The sequence below is a fragment of the Herpailurus yagouaroundi genome, unplaced genomic scaffold (assembly GCF_014898765.1).
Source record: "Herpailurus yagouaroundi ecotype Mexico unplaced genomic scaffold, PumYag 100, whole genome shotgun sequence".
Taxonomy (NCBI): Eukaryota; Metazoa; Chordata; class Mammalia; order Carnivora; family Felidae; genus Herpailurus; species Herpailurus yagouaroundi.
In genome coordinates, this window is record NW_024412391.1 from 84,846,885 (window position 1) to 84,870,153 (window position 23,269).

General features: G+C 36.5%; 1 protein-coding gene across 1 annotated transcript in view; it reads right to left on the reverse strand.

The window, feature by feature from the left end:
• PNPLA8 (patatin like domain 8, phospholipase A2) overlaps positions 1 to 23,269 on the reverse strand; it is a 47,756-nt gene that overhangs the window by 21,018 nt on the left and 3,469 nt on the right. Inside the window, exons 2-7 of the mRNA XM_040472983.1 lie at positions 18,574 to 19,716; positions 18,274 to 18,423; positions 11,339 to 11,490; positions 7,049 to 7,143; positions 3,951 to 4,122; positions 1,083 to 1,140 (exon numbers count right to left, since the gene is read on the reverse strand). Of these exons, the coding sequence (XP_040328917.1) occupies positions 1,083 to 1,140; positions 3,951 to 4,122; positions 7,049 to 7,143; positions 11,339 to 11,490; positions 18,274 to 18,423; positions 18,574 to 19,626 (1,680 nt within the window). The 5' untranslated portion in view covers positions 19,627 to 19,716. The remainder of the gene's footprint in view (positions 1 to 1,082; positions 1,141 to 3,950; positions 4,123 to 7,048; positions 7,144 to 11,338; positions 11,491 to 18,273; positions 18,424 to 18,573; positions 19,717 to 23,269) is intronic.

A 23,269-nucleotide genomic window follows, 5' to 3' on the forward strand; every position in this document is an offset into this window, starting at 1 on the left:
CAAGAGAGGGGCGCCTGGGTGGCGCAGTCGGTTAAGCGGCCGACTTCGGCTTAGGTCACGATCTCGCGGTCTGTGAGTTCAAGCCCCGCGTCAGGCTCTGTGCTGACGGCTCAGAGCCTGGAGCCTGTTTCCGATTCTGTGTCTCCCTCTCTCTGACCCTCCCCCGTTCATGCTCTGTCTCTCTGTGTCAAAAATAAATAAACGTTAAAAAAAAAAATTTGTTTTTTTAAAATAAATAAGCAAGAGAAATAAAGGGAGCTGTATTTGATTTTTCATGGTTACAGATTATTATCCAAAGAATAAATACAAGCTGCAAGGGATTCTGAAATACATAAATCCTATTCCTTCTTCAAATAACAAGTATTATTAAAGAACACAGAACTCAAGCAATACTGAGACCACTGGGTTTCAAACAAAACAAATAAAAAGAGCAGCCACACTGAGACATATCCTAGTGGCATTAACACTTTTAAAATTTAGGTTCCATTCGTATGTTAACCTATATCTACAGGCATATAAAATTTCTTTTAAAAATCTTAGAGGAGGAAATGCCAGACTTTCTTAAATCACTAGATTTGATTAACCTTATGATAAAATAATTATTCCTTATTTTTAGTCCTAGTTTTTCATGTTCTTAAACTTCTGTTGTACTCTTACTGGATATAGAAGATGTCTATCGGGGCGCCTGGGTGGCTCAGTTGGTTAAGCGTCTGACTTTGGGTCAGGTCATGATCTCATGGTCTGTGGGGTTCGAGCCTCATGTTGGGCCCTGTGCTAACAGCCCAGAGCCTGGAACCTGCTTCGGATATTGCGTCTCCCCCTCTCTCTGTTCCTCCCCTGCTCACACTCTGTCTCCCTCTCAAAAATAAGTAAACATTAAAAAAAATTTTTTGTTTAGAAGAGGTCTAATGAACACATCCTGTATCTTCACAGAATGGCCCAAGATGTAAGAAATTAATATAATCTATTAAAAGAGGTTCCTAAGAAATGTTTCCCTTAATAGAGAAAGGGCCTCCAGAGTAAGTGCTTTCAACCTGACCTTGAATTCCAAATTGGTATTATCTTTAAGACTCTAAACTTACCTTAGGACATGTAGGGTTTCTTGCTGTTTCAATCATTAGTGAGGATCCCATTCTATCCCTTTATAAAGGAGAAAATTAAATTATATCAAAATGATTTTATCTCCTAACATCAAGGAACATACAATATGAAAACACTGTTTGCTCAGGGCTTTGTCAAAGTACTATGAGCGACAAACAAGAAATATAAAAATAAGAAATATAATGAATTAGGCACCTCTAGGTGCCTTATAGTACAATTAGTGCACACAAAACAATATATAGTTATTTGTTAAGCTCTGATTTCAACTGCTGGTATCTATAGTATGGGAAGGAATCAGCCCAGGCTGCAAGGAGGGGTGGCTTGAGAAGGGCAGCAGGGGATGGCAAGGAAACACATCCAATGCCAGGATGTGGAAGGGGTAAAGGCACGGAGGCAGAATAAACCTGTTGTCTTCAGGGTCCTCCTGACAATCTAGAGGAACTGTGCTGAGATAAAGCTGCCTAAGTATATAGCGTAGTTACAGAGTGATCTGAAAACCAGAGCAGAGCATTTAGACTTTAAACCTGTTTTAGCAATACAGAGCCAAAGTCACTCCTAAAAAATGCTTTGGAAATCATCTGAGTTGGCACCTGAATTACCGCAACATTACACATATTGTCCTTGGGCAACAATTCCCACAATTCCATTATAAGGGAGTTTTATTTCAGGGCACATTTTTTCCCTGGCTTAAAAATAGGTAATTTTCCCCTCTATTGAATATAAGGAGTATGTTCTCTGCCAACTTGCCTCAAAAAGAAAAAACATGTTTCTGATGACACTTTTTTTTCAAACAATATTCATGATTTTCAAATACAGTATTAGTGAATTTCACATGTAGGTAGTATGCACAAATTAGGTGGTGATCTACCCTGTATAATCTTTTATAAATATTGATGTAAAATACTTTCTAAAGTGGACAAGATCTTTGTCTTTCCGAACCTGATCTATAGGTTTCATCTGCATGAAGACCAATTCAATTGTATTCTTCTAATAATCTTTTCATAGAAATCTTGCTGTAAAATTGGGACAGAGATCCTGGGAACATGCTGCTTTTACAGTTTAAGCAAAGTTCACATTTGTTTTTCTGTTTTTTTTTGTTTTTTTTTTTTGAACCTTGATTTTATAAACAGAGGTAATATGCTTTAGTGAAGTTATGAACATAAATTCAAAAAGAAAGTCAGGAACACTAATTGCTTATTTCAGATGGATGTGAAAATACAAAAAAAAAAAAGTCACCATTCGTAGATTCTACTGATGGTATAATTGAAGTGTCCCTAAAAATAACACAAAATGATCTCAGAAAAAAAAAAAGCAGAAATATGCTTTCAATAAATAAGAGAAACAAAAGACAAAAAAAAAAAAAAAAAGCCAGAGAGCAGATGTGATAGGTAACAATAATGGCCCCCCAGTGAATGGTACTTCTTGATGTCCATATCCTCGTATACAGTCCCTTCCCAGAGACCTTAGGTTTCAGTGGCTGTGGTCAAGGGGACATCAGCAAACATGCCATTAAAGTGAGGCTTGATAAGTATTCATGCACTGGGGCTTGCCCTTTTGAAACTCAGACCACTCTAATGGGATGAAGTCCAGAATGAGAGTGACCGCGTAGAGAGAGATCAGCACGGGAGCCATCTCAGCCGTGGTGTGAGTGTGAGTCCAGTCAGGCAAGAACAGAAGAAATCACCACACCACAGAATCAGGTTGTTTTAAACCACCATGTTTTGGGGCACCTGGGTGGCTCAGTCAGTTAGACATCCTACTTTGGCTCAGGTCATGATCTCTTGGCTTGTTAGCTCGAGCTCTGTGTCAGGCTTTGTGCTGACAGCTCAGAGCCTGGAGCCTGCTTCGGATTCTGTGTCTCCCTCTCTCCCTCTCTGCCCCTCCACTGTTTGCACTCTGTTTCTCTCTCTCTCAAAACTAAACATTAAAAAAATTTTTTAAAAATAAGTCATTAAGTTTTGGAGTGGTATGCTTTGCAGCACAAGCCAAGTGAAAAAGTAGGGAAAGAAAAAAGCAACTAATCACACTTAGAAAGGTCATTAATGCTGTGATTAAAAATAAGGAAGGCTTTGAAGAACCTTCACTGAAACAGCAATAAGCAAATATATGAAGATACCCTAACGAGTAACAAAAGGAAAAAACACTTCATAACAGAGAAACTGGCTTACAGACTATTTTATAGTCTTATTATATAGATATGCATACTGAAGCACTGTTCATAATCACAATAAATTAAGACATAAATATCCTAAACGTAAATGGTTCAGAAAATATGGTACCATCACACTGTGGAGCATAGTCTTTAAAAATTTGTCAAGATATTTTCACAAAGTTGGAAATAGGGAAAGGATATAAAATTGAAACTACAATATAATCTCTGCTATATAAAATACGTATGAGAATGTATACAGTCTAGAAAAAAAGACTAGAAGAAAATATAAGGTCCACAGCTCTGAATGGTATTGTGGGTGATTTTAAAGGTTTCAATTTTATGCTTGTATTTTTGGAAAAGTGAGTATAAAGCCTTTGTAGTACCCTGGAAAAAATGTTTAAAAATTATTAATGTTTTAGAAGAATATTTGTTAATGACTTGAGAAAGACTAATATGTTAAGTAAAAACAAGGTGCAAACATGTCAATCTATAAGATGGTCTCAATTCTTAGAAAGAATTGAAGCTTCTACATGCGAATCTCACACATGAACTAAAAAAAAACGGTGACTGGAATTACACACCAAAATAGTAACAGTGGTCATCTCTAATTAACTGGTACCAATAATTTAATATTTTTTTTTAATTATGTGCACATGTTATTTATATAATCAAACATTAAAAAATAATTGTAACTTACTTAAGAATATTTTCCCAGGTTTGACTGTCATAAAATGCATGGCTCCAACTCATTTTGACTGTTCCAACAATGACATTTTGTGAAAACACATCGGATCCTAATTTTCGGTACAGTTCTTCACATTCATCCAACGGCATATGAAACAATCCCAACATGAATGCTAATATAGCACCTGGAAGAAAGAATGCTTGGTTTTTCCGACATTGACGTTACAGTACTTATAAGACTTCCCAACTCACAGATTTGGTTAAAATTCTAGCTCCAACATTCCCTGTGTCACCTGGGACAAACTACTTAACCTGCCAGAGCCCTGATTTCTTCATCTACAAAATAAAGGTAACTAAAAAATGTATAATAACTAAAGATGATAAGTAAAAAATAAATTAAAAAATTAAAAATGTATACATGTTTTTATATCAGGATTAACACAGGTAAAGGTCTTTACCCGGCCTCAGTAAGGACTAAATGTCAACCAATGATGAGGAGGATCAATTTTAAAATATAAAAAATGGTTGTTTTGCATTAAATCAAATAACACACAATTAAGTTGTGGTCGATGATGTTCTTTCTAACCTTCATAGATTCCTTAAAACTTAACAATTCATTAAAATAATTACTCCTTCAAGTTGGTCCAGGGAATTAAAATAATGAAAGAAATTAAGTCTCGGGGCACCTGGGTTGTTCAGTCGGTTGGGCATCCCACTTCAGCTCAGGTGACGATTTCACGGTTCATGAGTTCGAGCCCCACATCGGGCTTTGCACTGATAGCACGGAGCCTGCTCTGGATTCTCTGTCTCCCTCTCTCTCTTCCCCTCCCCCGCTAGCTCTCTCTTTCTCTCTCTCTCAAAAATAAACATTAAAAAATTAAAAAAAAAGTAATTAGGTCTCTGGGATATCCTTTTAAATAGCCGATTTCATATCCTAGCTGCACGTGGCAGGACACACTGCCACCTAGTGTATCTAACTGGCCTAAACCTGAATTCAGGAGAAAAATAGGCGAGAAAGCTTTGGGGGGTTGGGGGTAAAGATCTATACAGAATGACAGTTTATTTTGATATTATAAACAGAATAAAAACAGCAACTCATTATCATAATGAGTTTTAAATATTTTATTATATTCAGTGTTATTCTAGTAAAAGATAAAACAGCTTATGTTTTAAATTAAATTGTATGGCATCACTATATAATAGAAACTATTTTTTTCAATTTGCAGAAAATCTCTAACACAAGAAATAACCTGCCAAAAATTAAGTTCCTTTCAAGTACAGCTACTATAAACATGAGATTATTTTAAAACTAAATTTTACTGAACCAGTAAGGATATTACCTTTAAATTAAATATATTTATTAAGTTTATAAAAATTCTAAGTGCAAAGAAAATTTCTACGTTAGAATACACAAAATGGAAAGAAGAAAGGAAAACTATAAGCACTGTATTCGAAGTTAAGGTTAACGTAAGCCAGAAGAGACAATGGAAAAGACAGATCATGACAAATACAGAAATGTACATATCACATAAACAGATACCCTGCTTCATGGATGATGAATCTCTGTGATTTAAAATTCTCTTTATTGAGCATCCACCTACTAACAGTGGTGCAAAAGCAGGAAGTTTGCTTGTTTAAATGTGTGAATCGCTAAGACCTACTACAAAATTTAACAGAAATGGTCAGGGTAAAGCTGCAAAACAAGTGTCAAAGAACATTAGCCCTAGGAAATGTCTCTTTAGGAAAAGTTTCCACAGTTGATCAAATTGGGAAATAAATATTATTTTCCTATTCTGAGAGTCCCAACGCACTTTTACTGCACTCAACGCAGAGCCTGCAGAGGAGCTCGATCCCACAACCCTGGGATCATGACTTGAGCCAAAACCAAGAGTTGGACACTCAACCGACTGAGCCACCCAGGTGTCCCCAATGCATTTTTAATATACTAAAGTATCCCTGAAGTCCTCTGTAAAGAAACCTGTAATAACTTCCTATAACCCAACAACTTTCTGTAACCTAATATCTTGGGGAATTAGTGTTCATTTCATGGAACATCATAAGAATCACTGATTCCTTATGTGTTTGAATCATTCCTTTAACTGCTCATTAAGTTTTCAAAACTGAACATTCATTAACATGCCCTTTGAGCATATTGGGCTCAAATATGTGAGCTCAAATATGTGGGCTCATATATGTGTGTCAGCATACTGGACACACGTAATGTGGAGAAGTCATTTGATTTTGTTACTAGTAGTCTTTAGTACTATCTTAATTCAAGAGAATGAGAAAAAAGAAATAGAAATAAAAGCCTATGAAGATCAACTAACATGAAGTGAGAAATTATCAGGTCAAACAGTAAAATACACAGCAAGGATCCACAATCCTAACAGTTCTTGAGTGTTACCTCAGGGGTAAACAATAGCTATGTGTATCCCGAGGGGCTTAATGTATACATGGGGTGGGCACGGGTGGATGTATGGGTGACAGAGCTCATGGAAGGAAACAGAAAAACCAACAGAAAAAACAAAAATTTATCTGATGGTGACTCAAGGAAATCTACGAAATTATTCAGTAACAATCATATCCTAAGTTGCCAACTTATTCTATACACATATGAAACTACAACTTTAAATGTACCTAGCAATATTAAGAAGCAGGCTTAAAAAACACGCATTCTCACGTTTATCAACTTAAATTCGGGTTTTAAACAACCAGACAAAAAAATGTTATAAAAAGCAATTTCCTCACAGAGGGACACGTCTCCCCAAAAAATAAAATCGTATCCATCTTTAACACTCCATTGGTTCAAGTACAATTTTGGTCCCTACCTTCCTTCCACTTTATCACTTTCCTTGAGGTGACTACACCATAAAGCAATAATTCGTAATTTGTATTTGTCACTGTGGCTTATTTAAAACGTATTAGGAAAGCACATTAAAAACCACTTCTGAATGTTACCTTACTCCCAATAAGCATTTTATAAAGTTCATTAAGCCAATCAAAGGATTATCCATCATTAAAACATAAAACTAATACCCACCACTTCAGAGAATAGCCAGAATTTTAAATGCATACTGCTGGGAGGCACGGCTTCCATATGCCAATAATTACCTGTGCTCACACCACAAATGTAATCAAAGAGCTGATGAACTGGCTTCTGAGTAAGTTCAACCAATTTTCGCAGTGTCTGAAGAGCAACCACACCCCTACAGACAAAAAGGAAGATAAATATTCCTGTTTCAAGGAAATTAAGTATTGAATAAAACAAGCCTACAAGTTGCTTTTCTAGCTTAGATGCAAACACGAAAATTAGTAACATAAATTAGCATCAGTAAAAACTGCCTGTTTTTAAGATTACTTTCAAAACTCCAGTACTAAATAACGGTATAAAACCTGTGTCATAGCAACACATTTTTAAATTTACGCTAGTATCTCTTTGAATAAGACTACAAAGATATGCCAATGTAAAATATACTTTTTTAACATGCCAACTGTGGAAAATACTTAAAACCTCCATTCACCAGTTTTGGAACGCCGTATACTGGTGGTTTCTTCTCCCTCCACTACAAGTTGGTTATCTATGCTTCTACATATATTTTCGTTGTCTCTACTTTGCTAGTCATACTTTTAAGTTTTCTTTTATTCATTATTTTTTTTAAACTTTCAACAACTTTAAGGTAATGCCCTACATTTAAGATAATTTATGCTGCTGACTTTGCTCATCTCTTGATCTTTGCCAAGGCAGCAAAATGCGTGATGATAAATGTGAAAAATGAAACAGGCTAGAAGGTGTAGGCCAATTCAGGATGTGTGTAACACGTGGACAAATCTTAACACTAGGAAAATACACAGACACAGTGAAATGGTCTAAACCCAATACAAGATGTGGGGCAGAGAATCGTGGTGGTTAGTCAGGGACCACCAAATAAAATTTAGAGTGTCAAACTAACAGGAAATCACTAGAAAATATTCTAAGATTAAAAGAGAAAACCAAACAAACAGAGGGTTACTGGAGGGGTGGTGGGAGGGGAGGTGGGCTAAATGGGTAAGGGGCATTAAGGAATCTACTCCTGAAATAACTGTTGCACTATATGCTAACTAACTTGGATGTAAATTAAAGAAATAAAAATAAATAAAATAAAAATAAATAAAATTTAAAAAACATTTAAAAAAATAAAATAGAAAATGAAAGATGCTGATTTTTTTTTTAATTTTAAGAAATAATGTGGATTTAAAGAGAGGTAAGAGAAGATAAGATGGCTTATTAAAGAGATACATTATGAAATCAAAGTGAGGGGACATGAAGAATTAGAGATAATGCTGGATAAATATATTTAACAATATGACCACCACTATCATATAAAAAGAAATAAACATGCACATATATATACTTGTGTAAGAAAAAAAGATTTGAAAAAATCAAAATATTAAAAATAATCTGAGAATTGTGAGCTACAATTTTTGTTTGCTTTTCTTTACTTTTTTTTTCCTCCCAGGTTTACTTGTATACTCAGGAAGAAAACTATTTTAAAATGCTGTTATTTATAAACTACTTCAGGACAAATTTAAAAATAAGTATACCTGCCAGGTTGATTCTATCAGCCTAACAGCCTACCGGGCTCTCATATACGAAAGAAATAAAAGATCTGGGTTCTTTTCCTCACAAGCCCTCACACCTTCCTCCTTCCAACATAAACTTCCCATTCTGGCTGCTTTCTCACGCTCCCCTACACCCAGGTGTCCCATCGGCAGCACGAGTGACACCTGGGGCCGGACAACTGTGAGGTGGGGGCTGTCCTGTGTGCCGCAAATCATTGTGTTGTACACCTGAAACTAATATAAGTTAATATCTCGATAAATTTTTTTAACCGGAAAAAAAGAAGTCATAGTCATGATCACTCTTTAAAATAGTACTGTTACTCTTTTTTTTTTTTCATTCCAAGATTTTATTTAAATTCAAGTTAGTTAACATACAGTGTAGTATTGGTTTCAGGAGTAGAATCCAGTGATTCATCACTTACATACAACACCCAGTGCTCATCCCAACAAGTGTCCTCCTCAATGCCCCCCACCCACCTCCCCTCCAGCAACCCTGTTTGTTCTTTGTACTTAAGAGTCTCTTCTGGTTTGCCTCCCCATTTTTCCTTTTCTTCCCCTATGTTCATCTGTTTTGTTTCTTAAATTCCACGAGTGAAATCACATGGTATTTGTCTTTGACTGACTTAATTCGCTTAGCACAATACATTCTAGTTCCATCCACATCACTGACATATACATATATATACACATGTATATATATATGTATATATATACATACACACATATACCCACACACACACACACATATATCTTTTTTTTTTTTTTTTTAATTTTCTTTAGAGACAAAGGGCATTGAGCAGCAGATAGGGGCAGTGGGAGAAAGAGAATCCTAAGGAGACTCCATGTTCAGTGTGGAGCCTGGCATTGGGCTCAAACCCACAATCCTGGGATCATGACCTGAGCACACCAAGAGTTGGACTCGCCACCAACTCAGCCACCCAGGCACCCCTATAGCACATCTTCTTTGTCCATTCATCAGCTGATGGACATTTGGGCTCTTTCCATAATTTGGCTTCTGTTGACAGTACAAAATAGCACTGCTACTCTTTATCACTTTGTTTTGTTTTTCTTCATAACACCCATTCCTACTCAAAAGTACATTTTTTTTTCCCCCTATTTGTTCTCTTTCCTCCCCTGGAATGCAAGTACCATGAAGACTTGGATTTTGCTTACTGAGTGACCCCAGGATCCAAATCACCGTGTAGAGCATGGCAGGCACTCAATATGTTAGCTGACTCAATAAATGATACCATCCTTCCCAAATACTCTGAACTTAATGGCAAAAGAGGACTGGCTTCTTCCTGCTCCTTGGTGAAATTCCTTACTCATTCAACTGCCATTCTCCTTACTTCTCATTACTTGGAACCAATTCTATGCACTAGAATGATTCTCTCTAACTCATTATCACTTTATCATATGACTAATGTTCACTTTCTTGAATTTCACTTCTGTAAGAAACATCCAAAAGATCTTCTAAGACTTTTCTCTCCTCAATCAATTCCACCTTCACTTGCCAAATTAGCACTTCTATATTGCTGCGTGAAGCCTTATAGTCAACATGTGCAAAACAGAACTGTCTTTCTCAATAGCAACCACCTCCTCCCATTTCCCTGCAATTCTGTCCCAATCATCCATGGGGTCTACACTTAGGAGTGACCTTGACCTCTTTCAACTACATCCAAACCCCTTTTTCTTCAAAGTTTTCTTACATATTTTTCCTTCCTCCTGCTTCCCACTGCCATCATCTGAAGTTATTTTATTGTCCTCTGCCTAGATTATTAGTCTCTTCTCTCATCATCCACTCCTTCATTCACATTGTGTCAAAATTAGAAGAATCTGGCTTGCACACAGGACTTTAGAATTTAACAAAAAGGTCAGGGTAGTACTTGGACATACAAAACAGTAACTGGCAAGGCAGGACTATCAGAGAACAAAATCAGAGAGGCAAAGTAAGCTAAGAACAACGCGCAGGGCATGTACTTTGAATTTAAGAGGTAAGAGCAGAGATGGCAGGAAACTAGCACCCAAGCTAGAAAATTTGGGGCGAAAGGCTAACATCAAAGAATCTAACCAACAAGTAGTAAGGAACTAAGAACAAGAAGTATGGATGAACTGCCAGCAGAAAGAATGGAGTTTGATGGTGAAATGACCTCCTGAGCTGAGAATGCTTAGATGGCCCCTGTAGCACCAGAACTGGCATCTACAAGTGAAGATGTAGGGAGTCAGGAAGTTACTGATAGAGACTCCTTTTCTAACCATCACTTAATTAAGTGACTAGCTGACTGGTAAACATGGGTAAGATAAATATAATGAAGGAAAGCCGACATTATAAAACATTGCCAAGATTTTAAGAGAATCATGGTTGGTAAATTGCGCTAAATTACCAAAAAGGTCTGAAAAGACCAAACTGAAATAAATACTGGATCAAATTAAACTAAAAGAAAATCCAGGTATATATTCTCTTAGACGGTAAGTAACAAGTTAAGAAAAACTATTTACTGTTTTATTTCAAAAATTTGGTTTTATAACGAAGTAGTTACTATAATTACACAGAATCGGTTAAAAAAATGCCTAAGGCTGAACTGGATCAGCAGATTTAAAACATCATTTTTCTGTGGTGCCTGGGTAGCTCAGTCAGTTAAACATCCGACTCTTGATTTCAGCTCAGGTCATGATCTCACAGTTCGTGGGTTCCAGTCCCGTGTTGGGCTCCGCGCTGTCAGCACAGAGCCTGCCTGGGATTCTCTCTCTCCCTCTCTCTCAAAATTAAACTTAAAAGAAAAATCATTTTTCTAGCCTCACCTTGTCCCTCCACCATCAATTGTAAGAATTCGGATTCCTCTTCCTTTCACTGGATCCACGTAGCCAATTAAGGCCAAAATTTCTCTAACTGCAGCCTGAAGAGTTTCATCCTTAATTTGTCTCAATCGTAATAAATATGGAATAATTTTTTCCTGTATTGAGAGAAAAGATACTTTATTGCTTTTGTCAAATGAAGAGTGAAAATGTACGATTTATTTTTAACCAACACACACAGATCAGCACATATAATCACAGTGCCAGTGTTTATTAATTTCTCAGTAATCTTAAATGACTTTTTAACATATTATTAATGTCAATTAATATTCAAGACATATTTTTTCTAATATCTAGGTTAAAAATTAACCTCGAGCCAAATGCTTTCTTTAAAAAGTACAATACTTAATAATTAGAAAAAAATATAATTTGCTTAACACAAATTTATGCAGTATTAATTGTTACCGCAAAAGGTTAATAATATTCTAATTACATAAAATATTTTCTCCAAATCCTAAAGAAGATGAAACTGCTTCATAGTGATTACTGGAAATTAAACTTGTTATCAAAAGAAAAACATAAACCATCTTGTGTACATGGGATATAAGGGTAAGTCATAGTGAAATATAAATAAATGTCAGTTAATAAATCAAACTAAGGTAGAAGGCAGAAACTTCTATCCCATTACAATAAATTCAAATTTAAATTCATTATAATATGTAAATAATCCATTTAAACAAAACTAGGACTTCAAGATTCCACATGTTCATATTGTTGACCAGAGGCCAAGAGCCTAGATTGTAGGGTTCTACATTGAGTTTAGCAAAGATTCACTAGGTTCTGTACAGAGAAAGATCTCACCTCGTCAGTACCCCAGGTACTGGGGCAAAGTTGAGTAGCAGCTACACTAGTGCTACGTAACCTTCAGTAAATTAAAAAAAAAAAAAAAGCAATCCCAATGTTTCACTCATTTTATTTCTTTTGTATGATACGTCAAATCTGAACTGCTATTGTTCTAATTTCTTTTCGGCTGTGTTTCTGCCCTGGCTAATGTCAGGCTTCAAGGCCCCACTAGAAGACCCTGAACAATGGTAGAGCATGGGAATGTAAATTTCCATTTCTGGTTAGGGTAGGACAGTTTCTTTCCAAGAACTAGAAAAGTTTAATAAAATACAAAAAAAAAAAAAAAAAATCTGGTCAAAAGCTGCAGAAGCAATGAGGGAAGGGAGGCTAAGAATCTGGAGAAGGGATCATGATTCAAAGGGGCACATGCACCCCAATGTTTATAGCAGCACTACTGACAATAGCCAAATTATGGCAAGTGGCCAAATGTCCACTGACTAATGGATGAATAAGATGTGGTGTACACACACACACACACACACACACACACACACACACAATGGAATACTACTTGTATTTTTGGAGAGGAAAAAAGAATGAAAACTTGCCATTTGCAACAACATCGATGAAACTACAATGTATTACGGTAAGTGAAATAGGTCAGGCAGAAAAAGACAAATATCATATGATTTCACTCGTATGTGGAATTTACGAAACACAACAGATGAACATAGGGGAAGGGAAGGAAAAATAAGATAAAAACAGAGCAGGAGGCAAACCAGAAGAGACTTAAATGCAGAGAACAAACTGGGGGTTGCTGGAGGGAAGCTGAGTAGGGGGATGGGCTAAATGGGTGATGGGCTTTAAGGAGGGCATTTGTTGGGTTGAACACTGGGTGTTATATGTAAGTGATGAATCACTGGGTTCTATCCTGAATACTATGTTGTATGTTAACTAACTTGAATTTAAATAAATAAAATTTTAAAACGTGAGCTGACAAACTATAGCTTTTCTTCTCTAGAGGCATTTGATCATTGGGGAAAGTTTGAAACAGAAGACTGAAAAACTGGGATTGGTTCAGATAGAGGGCCATAAATGGAAGACAGAGAAACTAGCTGAGTTAAAAGGTAACTCAGAGTGGGAAAATACACTTACAAAAAAGATATATGTAGCTGTATTACTATTATATACATTACATGCTATGTTATATTATATTTAATATATACTATACATATAAAAACTTCTATCCATAATATATAAAGAAATTCTCCAAATCATAAGAAAAAGCTAGTCAACCCAATGGAAAACGAGAAAGAGCTGGAAGAGGCACTTCACAAAGGAGGTATACAAATGGCCAATAAACAGTGGAAATGGTGCTAAACTTCATAGTTATCGGAGAAACACAATCCAAAGCCACAATTTAATATCGCTAAACATCTAACAAAATGGCTAAAAGAACCAGAAAGCTGATACAATTTTGGCAAAAGTATAAAGTGCTATAAACACTTTGCAAAACCATTTGGCAGTACCTGCTAAAGATGAAAAGAGGCATACTTCGTGACCAGGAAACTCCTCTTGGGTATACACTCCCTAAGAATAAAGACCTATATTTTCCAAAAGATATGTCCCAGAAGCACTATTCCTAAACATTCCCAGACTGAAAACTATCCAAAAATGTCCATCATCAGTAATATGGATAAATACATTGCACTATATTCATACCACAGAACACAGCACAGTGAGAGTGTTTCACAACCATACCATAGAAGGTTCTCACAAATAATGTCAAGTGAAAAATACCTAAAAAGCACATGCCGTATCATTCCAATTTGTACAACATGCAGAAAAAAGGCACAACTAATCGATAGTGCTCAAACTCAGGAAAACTCGTCAATCCTTTTGGAGACGGTGACTGGAAGGGGGCACAGAGGGGCTTTTGGGAGTGCTGCTACTATTCTGTTTCTTATATTGGGTGAGGGTTATATGGATGTTCTCAATTTTTGAAAATTTATGGAGCTGTATGCTTACATACAGTTTTCTGTCTGTGCTGTTTTTATAAAAAGTTAAAAAAGGTCACATGAATGAGCTTAGGGCCCCTACCAGTCAAAGCAGAGATGAATTCAGCATTCAAAAAAATGGAGGGGGAGAAAAAAATTTATAGTAACACAATTTATGAAAAACTAGTTCATAAGGACAGCTTTTTAAAAATGCCAAAAAACATTCATGTCACCAATGAGGCAGCTTTGAAAGCATCTCTTTACTTTGAAAATTGGTGACTAAGTAGAAAGAAATTAAGCATTTCTCTTGCTTATCCTGTAAAATTGGTCTTTGAGAGTAACCAAATAGCTTTAACTGGTAAAGGAAAGCTCTACTTTTACAAAAGAATGTCAATTACAATGCAGAAAGAGTGACAGAATTAGACATTTATCATTCTGCAACCCTAATGAATTGACTAGTTCTGGGAACAAGCAGGTTAATGGGTGATGGGATCATGGTTCCAGCCTAAATGTCCAATGAGAAGATCAGACTGTCATCTCTCTGATTCGGGGGTCAACATTAGCATTACTAATGGTTTTTCAACCAATTGTGTTCTGATATGATACAAGATGAGGCACATGACATCACATACAATGTTCTCTAACAAAAAATTGTTTAACTCAATCAATTCTTTATATTTAAATTCCAGCGTTCAGGAAATAAAAGGGAAGGAGGAATATACGTCAAATAACACCAATGAGCAGGAAGCCAGGCAAATCCAGAAAGCAAGCCATTCTACAAGATAACCAGCCTGGTCTCTTCAATTAGTTTTGAAAATGAGGGAAGGAAGAATAGCGCTATAAGTGACCTGGGGGAAATAACCAAATGGCATGTATGGTCTAGACTGGACCCTCGTTTGGACACTATCAGTTATATAAAGAACCTTTTCAAACTGGGTATAGGATGAGATGAAAATTTACTGATACAGAAAGGTGTACACTATGAACAGAAAAAAAAATTTTAATTAAAAAAAAGGCTATAAAACAGTACATACACAATGACTTTATTTTGATATATTAAATATACACAGAACAATTTCTAGAAAAATATTGTGGTAGGCCTTACTAACGCTCCCCAGTATCCAGTTTGCTCCTCCTTCCCGGCACACAAAGGCAGTACTTCTAAAGCAGGATAAGTAAGTTCTGAGTAGAAGAAGCCTGTGGCACTTTCTGCTGAAATACTCTCTTACCTGCTAGAGTCATCACGGAGGAGGCCTCATATGGAGACAGAGAACAAGATCAAAGTAGCCACCACCCGCATGTTCACTGTCCTGGAGAGTCACCTAAACCCCCAGGCAACGTTGCACAAGGGACAAGTAAGTTTCTGTTGTGTTAAACCACTTAGGTTTTGGTATTGTTTGTTATTAAGTTTAACTCAGCTTCCTCTGATTAATACAAAGTGACATCAATACACTTATAGCAGTAATCTCTGGGTAGCAGAAATATGTCATTTTTTTTTTTTTTAATGTCAAGGAATGCCTTTTTTTTTAAGTTTATTTACTTTTTTTTTGCAGGTTTTTTTTTTAACGTTTGTTTATTTTTGAGACAGAGAGAGACAGAGCATGAATGGGGGAGGGTGAGAGAGAGAGGGAGACACAGAATCTGAAACAGGTCCCGGGCTCTGAGCTGTCAGCACAGAGCCCGACGCGGGGCTCGAACTCACGGACCACGAAATCATGACCTGAGCCAAAGTCGGCCACTTAACCGACTGAAATTTACTTATTTTGAGAGAGAGAGAGAGAAAGAGAAAAAGAGTGGGGGAGAAACAAGGAAAGAGTGAGAGAGATTCCTAAGCAGGCTTCACACTGTTGCCACTGTTAGTGCTTTTTTCCTTATTTTTTAAAACGTTTACACTTTTTTTTTTTTAATAATAAAAGGTCTAACTTGACAATAAATTTCATGTTAAAAAATAATAATAATAAAAGGTTACTTTTTTATTTATCTCATTGGGAAAGTTCACATGAAAGTGTAGGTATGAACATGTCTTAATTTATCAAGTTCATTCTTTCTGAGATACTTATTATGTATACCAAATAATACATGATAAGAACTTTTTTCAGACCATCCAGCTTTTCATTCATAATTGATCTGAATATACACTCCTATATCACACTACCCCTTGGTATTGAAAGGTCCTCAGATTTGGGATCAGTAATGCAAAATAAAAGAGCCCTCAAAATTTCTATTAGCATGAATATTCATAATAGACCAAAACTGGAAAACATCCATCAGGGGTATGTAAGTAAATAAATTGTGATACATTCACACCATGGAACAAAAAAGCTTGTTCTACAACTACCCCTAACAATGTGAATGACTATTAACAACATGCTGAGTGAAAAAAACCAATCACAGTGGTTTATATAATGTACAAAAGCAAGCAAAACTAATCTAATCTAAACTAATTTGGGGAGACTGTGACTGAAGAGGGGCACAAGGCAGGTTTCTAAAGTGCTGGTTAATTCTGTTCTTCATCTTGGGCATCACTTACACGGACACATTTAGTTTGTGAAAAAGTCACTGAACTTTATACCAATAACTGCATGTGTACTATACTTCAATAAAACATTTTTTAAAAGTTCTTTAAAGTATGCAATTCTACTTCAGATCTCAGCTTTCAGTATATCACTGAAATGTTAACTGGACTTAAAAGCATACCTATATTTGGGAGATTTGTCTTTTAGGTAAGAGATTAAATATCTATATGAAAGACAATCCCCAATTTTATTACCGTGAAATTCTAAAGTTTAGCTTACATACATCATAGGTATGAATTATACAACTACAGGAGGCCAACTTATTTAAAGACTTAGATCATTCTTCAGCAAGTTAACTGTCAAAAAATGGAATATGAACTAAGTTAACTTAAAATTTTCTGAATGGCAAGTCAGCAGATCTCTAATCAAATGTTAACATTATCTATTGATTATGTATTTGTAAATTGTTCATTAGATACTACAAATAACCTTAGCAGTACAGATGTAAAGAGACTCAACCACATCACTCATATTTTATAGTATTTCTCTGGAAACAGTCTATTTAAATGGGTTTAATTTAGCTTCACTATTTTATATTTGAAAAAACTGAGGCCGAGAAAAGCTAACTTTTTATTAAAATAATTACCAATTCAATTATCATTGATCATTAAAATTTTTAGATCTGCAAATACAAAAAGATCATGAAATAAAAATTAGCAATGGTGTTACTTATGAATTACATCTCCTGTCTTAAAAGAGTAGACATATGGTATAAACATCTACATTGCATGTTAGAAAAATTTGGCAACTATTAGGCAATTCAATGAATGCACTGAGTTATAGCTTCTATTTTAAAATGTTTAATCTCAAAGTATAGATAGCAGTACCGATAGCATAATTCATCGTCACAGAGTAACAGAGTATTTAGTGTAATATTTATCACTGAATAATTGGGACAATTAATCTATAACACAACATGTGCATGATAAAAACCACAAAAATATTTACTTTTTAATTTTTTTTTAAATTATTGTTACTTATTATTTTTTTTTAATTTTTTTTTTCAACGTTTATTTATTTTTGGGACAGAGAGAGACAGAGCATGAACTGGGGAGGGGCAGAGAGAGAGGGAGACACAGAATCGGAAACAGGCTCCAGGCTCCGAGCCATCAGCCCAGAGCCCGACGCGGGGCTCGAACTCACGGACAGCGAGATCGTGACCTGGATGAAGTCAGACGCTCAACCGACTGCGCCACCCAGGCGCCCCATATTATTACTTATTTTTGATGGAGAGAGACAGAGCGTGAGCAGGGGAGGAGCAGAGAGAGAGGGAGACACAGAATCCGAAGCAGGCTCCGGGCTCCGAGCTGTCAGCACAGAGCCCGACACGGGGCTCGAACCCACAAACCGCGAGATTGTGACCTAAGCCGAAGTCGGACGCTCAACCGACTGAGCCACCCAGGCGCCCCTTAAACCACAAAAATATTTAAATAAAAAAAAATGAAAGGCTTTGCTTTCTCCATCTTAGAAAGTGTATTAGTATTCTTATTCTGAGACAAAACCAGATTCAATAAATTAGAATTACCTTGACAGCCACTCCTTTTCCCTCAGGAAATTCTAGGAGATGAAAAGTCAGTTCTTCAACCCTGTTAATGCAGAGCTTTGGGTCAGCTGTTCTTCTCAATGCTTGGACTAATGCCCGGGTTCTGTTATCAATACTCACTCTTGCAATAATCTATAAAAACATGTTAAAATATAGATGAGTAGAATATGAAACTGTTCTAGTAATATCAACAAATGACTGAAGTTCCTTAGGTCCATAGGGAAATGAAACTTAGGAATTGGACAAACATGAGAACTTCAAGCGACACTGGTAACAACTTGCCTTTTCTCGCTGAAGAGATAACCGCTTTTTCTCCTCTGCATTTTTGTCTTTGCTGACAGGTTGCTCGGCTTTAACAGCCTCCTCCTGTTCTTCCGGCTGACTCTTCGAATCATACTTCAATTTGGGGACAAGTCCACCAATATAACCACCTACTAAAGCTTGTACACCTTCAGTGGGACGAGAAAGAAAGTTAGCAATACTTTGTTTAGTAGAAACTGGAAGTGCCTCGGGTGTGCCACCGGGACTTGCAGGCTTGTCCTCAGAACATAAGGAAGATTCTGAATCTAGCTTATCCCTCAGGGAGCCAGGATCTGGAGAGCTAGATTTCCCTTCTTCAACCTTTGTATCTTCAAGTTCCGATTTGTCCTGGAAATGTTTACTTTCTTTTTTTTGAGGCATTCTTTCCTCACGTTTGAAGTATGAATTAATATGACTTGATAAAAAGTAGAACGACTCTCCAAATTTTGTGGTTATACTACGTGTGTAACGAAACAGGCTTTGTTTACCTAGATCTTCATCTAGAACACGACTTTCCTTTTCCGAAAAAGAAGTATCTTCTGATTTGTTGCTATACTTTTTCAGAGATTTGATGGCTTGTTTAATGTTTTTCTGTTTTAACCAGCCACCATCCGATACTTTTCTTAATATTCGAGAACTTGGCTTAAATTGAGCTAAACGTGAGATCATTTCATTCTGAGTGCCAAAAACAGCCTTTGAAACAGAGTTCAAAGTACTTTTAATACGGGACATACGAATGCTCACTTTTGTTAGTCCCTTGGGGGCAGAAGTGCTAAGTTTCAAAATCCCAATGTGTAAACCATGGTGGCTTGGAGAGGAACAGTGCTTGCTGCAAGAGTGTGCTTCACTTTTGGTCCATTTACATCTTATTTTGCTTGTATGAAAACCTCTTTGTAGACTGACGTGGCTTATCCTCCAGTAATGTTTAGGTGAGCACAAGAAATGCAGTTGCTTGCTTCTCTGCTTCCCACAAAGACTTCTTGCATTACTAAGGAGGTAAATATAATATATATCTGTAGTCAAATTAATAGACATAACTTACAAATCATTTATTTTCTATATGTTATGATTTTCACTTCATTCCTGAATGCTTCATTTAAGAAATGCCATAATTCATGGTCTTACCTGAAATGGCAAGAAAAAAAAATTAGGATTCAAGGTAAAATGGAAACCAGGTGTAAGATAAAATACATTTCTGCTCGAACTAAACTCAGCAGCTTGTCTCAAAAGAAGACAGAGTAATGCACTTCCATTACAGATAGCACAGATTTGACTTTTAAGCTAACCGAAAACAATTCATTTGTCAGTGCAGCAATCATAGAAAGAAGTCAATAGTAGGATGTTTGATAAGAACTAATTTAGGGAAGCTACCCAATAGATAAGTTTTCCTATAATACATAACTGAATATGCAGTTTAGATACTATGCTGTTTTACTTCCTTATTGTTAAAGTCTTGACTGGTTTACGTGACACTAGACATGGAGTTCTTTTAAAGAGTCAAGTCTTCTACTACCTCGTTCATTGCAAACATTTATAGTATATTTGATCTCCACCAGACATGGTGCTAGATGCTGAGACCACAAAGACAAACAGGATAAGAGGGAATTCTCGGTCTAGAGATACAGATAACCATGTAGAAAACACTTCACTCTCTAGTTATGTTTATTAAATCAAAGAAGTTTGACTAGAAGAAGCTATGTGCCACATCTAACAGACCAGGGGTCACCGAAGAATAAATACAAACAGTGAAATTACAAAAACATCCTCACCACATCAAATAAAAATACCAATTTTAAACAGATTATTTTGTTCTTTTAATTGCTAAAAATGTAAATGGTTGATAATATCCAGCATCGATAGTGGCCTGGAGAAATGGGACACATAGGGCTATTTGACAGTACCTAATGAAATTTTAAATACTATCTATAGAAATTTTAAAGGCACAAATTTCTTGACCAGAAATTCCAATACTAAAAATCTATTTAGAATCCTACAGAAATACTTGCCTAAGAGTGCCAAAGTATGTAAACCCTTTCCCTAATGCATTGCTTGAAATAATAAAACAATGAAAAACAACTCTAAAGGTCTTCTAACAAGGGATGGTTAAATAAATTAAGTCACATACATACAACAGAGTGGGTACCATATAACGTGATGCAGCAGTTAAAGGAAACCAGGTGACCCGCATATCTTCCATAAGCACTACAGTGAAAAAGGCAAGCTGCTATACACGTGCTATACATACGTGGAGATACAAGGAGGCAGATACGTAGCTACTACATAATGAAAGAAAACAAAACCTATATGTGCCATTTAAATCTGTGGCTACACACACACACACACACACACACAGATTCTGAAAGGATAGGTACCAGTTTAATTTTTTTTTTTGACATTTATTTATTTTGAGAGAGAGAGAGAGAGAGAGACAGAGCATGAGTGGGGGAGGAGCAGAGAGAGAGGAAAACCTAGAATCTGAAGCAGGCTCCATCCAGGCTCTGAGCTGTCAGCACAGAGCCCGACGTGGAGCTTGAACCCACAAACCATAAGATCATGACCTGAGCCGAAGTCAGGCTTAACCGACTGAGCCACCCAAGCGCCCTGAGCACCAGTTTATTTGTGAGATCCAAAGAGAACAAGGAGAAGCACTTTTACTTTTTCCTTTTGTGTTGTCTGAATTTTTCTTACAATAAGCATGTATTGTTACTTTTGTAACCATGCCAATGGTGAGAAGAGATATCCAGGTAAGGTGGGGGGGGGGGGGGCACAAAAAAACACACTAAAAACTGGACAAAGGTAAAAAGGAATACATGAGTGGAAAGCTGAGAAAGAGAGAATTTTAGATAATGTGAAAAAATAAACACAAACACAAAAAAAGCATTTAAGAAAGCATATACAGGGGCTCCTTTGTGGTTTAGTTGGTTGGGCATCTGACTCTAGATTTTGGCTCAGGTCATGATCCCAGGGTTATGAGATTGAGCCACGCTGGGCTCCCCGCTGAGCTTGGAGCCTGCTTAAGATTTTTTTCTCTCTCTCTCTACCCCTCTCTTCTGTTCACACACTCCCTCTCTCTCTCTAAAATAAAAGAAGGAAGGAAGGAAGGAAGGAAGGAAGGAAGGAAGGAAGGAAGGAAGGAAGGAAAAGAGGAAGAAAGGAAGAAAACACAGTATAAGCAAAAATGGCAAGCAGTCTAGTTTCACTTCAGGACCTACAGAGAACAATGAGGGAGAGGTAGAACATGACATTGCAAAGATAGTTTGGGCCAGATTATGCAAAGTCTTACAAATCTTGCCAAGGAGATTAAAGATCAAACTGTCAATAAAGTATTTTAAGCAAAGGAAGGACACTAGAAGGGTGATTCCAGCAGATCTCTGAAAGAATGGAATAGACAAGACTGAGAAAGATAGAAACCCAGAACCTACTGTTGACTGTTCAGATTACAGTCTGAACTGCGAACTTTCTAAATCCCATCTGAACATATTATTTTAAAATACCCAATTTTACAGAGAGGAAAAGAGAAAAGAAACGAACCTGTCTGCCTCCCAGGTTTTCCTGAAGTCCTCAGGACTTGCAGTCAATGAAAGCTGAATTAACACAAAATCCCCACAATCCCCAACGGAGAAAAATACTTGATAAAATGCAATTAAAGTCGTTGTGAATAAAACGCCATGCTCAAAACCAATAATGGACTCCTCCTACTCAACAACACAAAATCAAATACCCCAATTAAAAAATGGGCAAAGAACTCGAATAGACATTTCTCTAAAGACCATATAAAAATGGTCAACAAGCATAGGAAAAGATGCTCAACATCACTGATCATCAGAGAAATGTAAATCAAATGAGATATCACTTCAGACGCATTTGGATGGCTAGGATTAAAAACAAACAAACAGAAAATAACAAGTGTTGACAGAGACGTGGAGAATTCAGAATCCTTGAGCACTGTTGGTGGGACCGTAAAACGGAGCAGCTGCTATGAAAAACAGTACTCTGGTTCCCCAAAATATTAAAAATAGAGGTATCCTCTGATCCAGCAAACCTACTTCTCGGTATATACCCAAAAGAATTGCAAGCAGGGTCTCAAAGAGGTATTTGCACACCTCTGTTCATAGCAGCACACAACAGCAGAAGTGGAAACAACTCAAACGTTTATGGACAGATAAAGAGATAGACAAAATGTGGTATTTACATACAACGGAATATTATTCGGCCTTTAAAAAGAAGGAAATCCTATCACATGCTGTAATAGGCATGAACCCTGAGGACATTCGAAGTAAAATAAGCCATCACAAAAGGACAAATACTGTATGATTCCACTTATATAAAGTATCTAGAGTTATTCAAATTCACAGCTATGAAAAGCAGAATGGTGGTCCCTAGGGTTTGGGGGAATGTGGTAAAAGGGGATGTTCAATGGGTACAGAGTTTCAGTTCTGCAAAACAAAAAAGTACTGGAGATCTGTTTTGCAACAGTATGAATGTACTTAATGCCACTGGACCATACACTTAAAAATGGTTATGATGGTAGATTTTATAATATGTGTTTTTATGATAACATAAAACAACCCCAATAGTGGTAAATCCATAATTGAGAAATCACAAGCCTGGATCTTCTTCAGTCACATTGCCTTAAAAGGTACACAGACCCCAAGCAAATGAAAACTAGTCAGAGCAG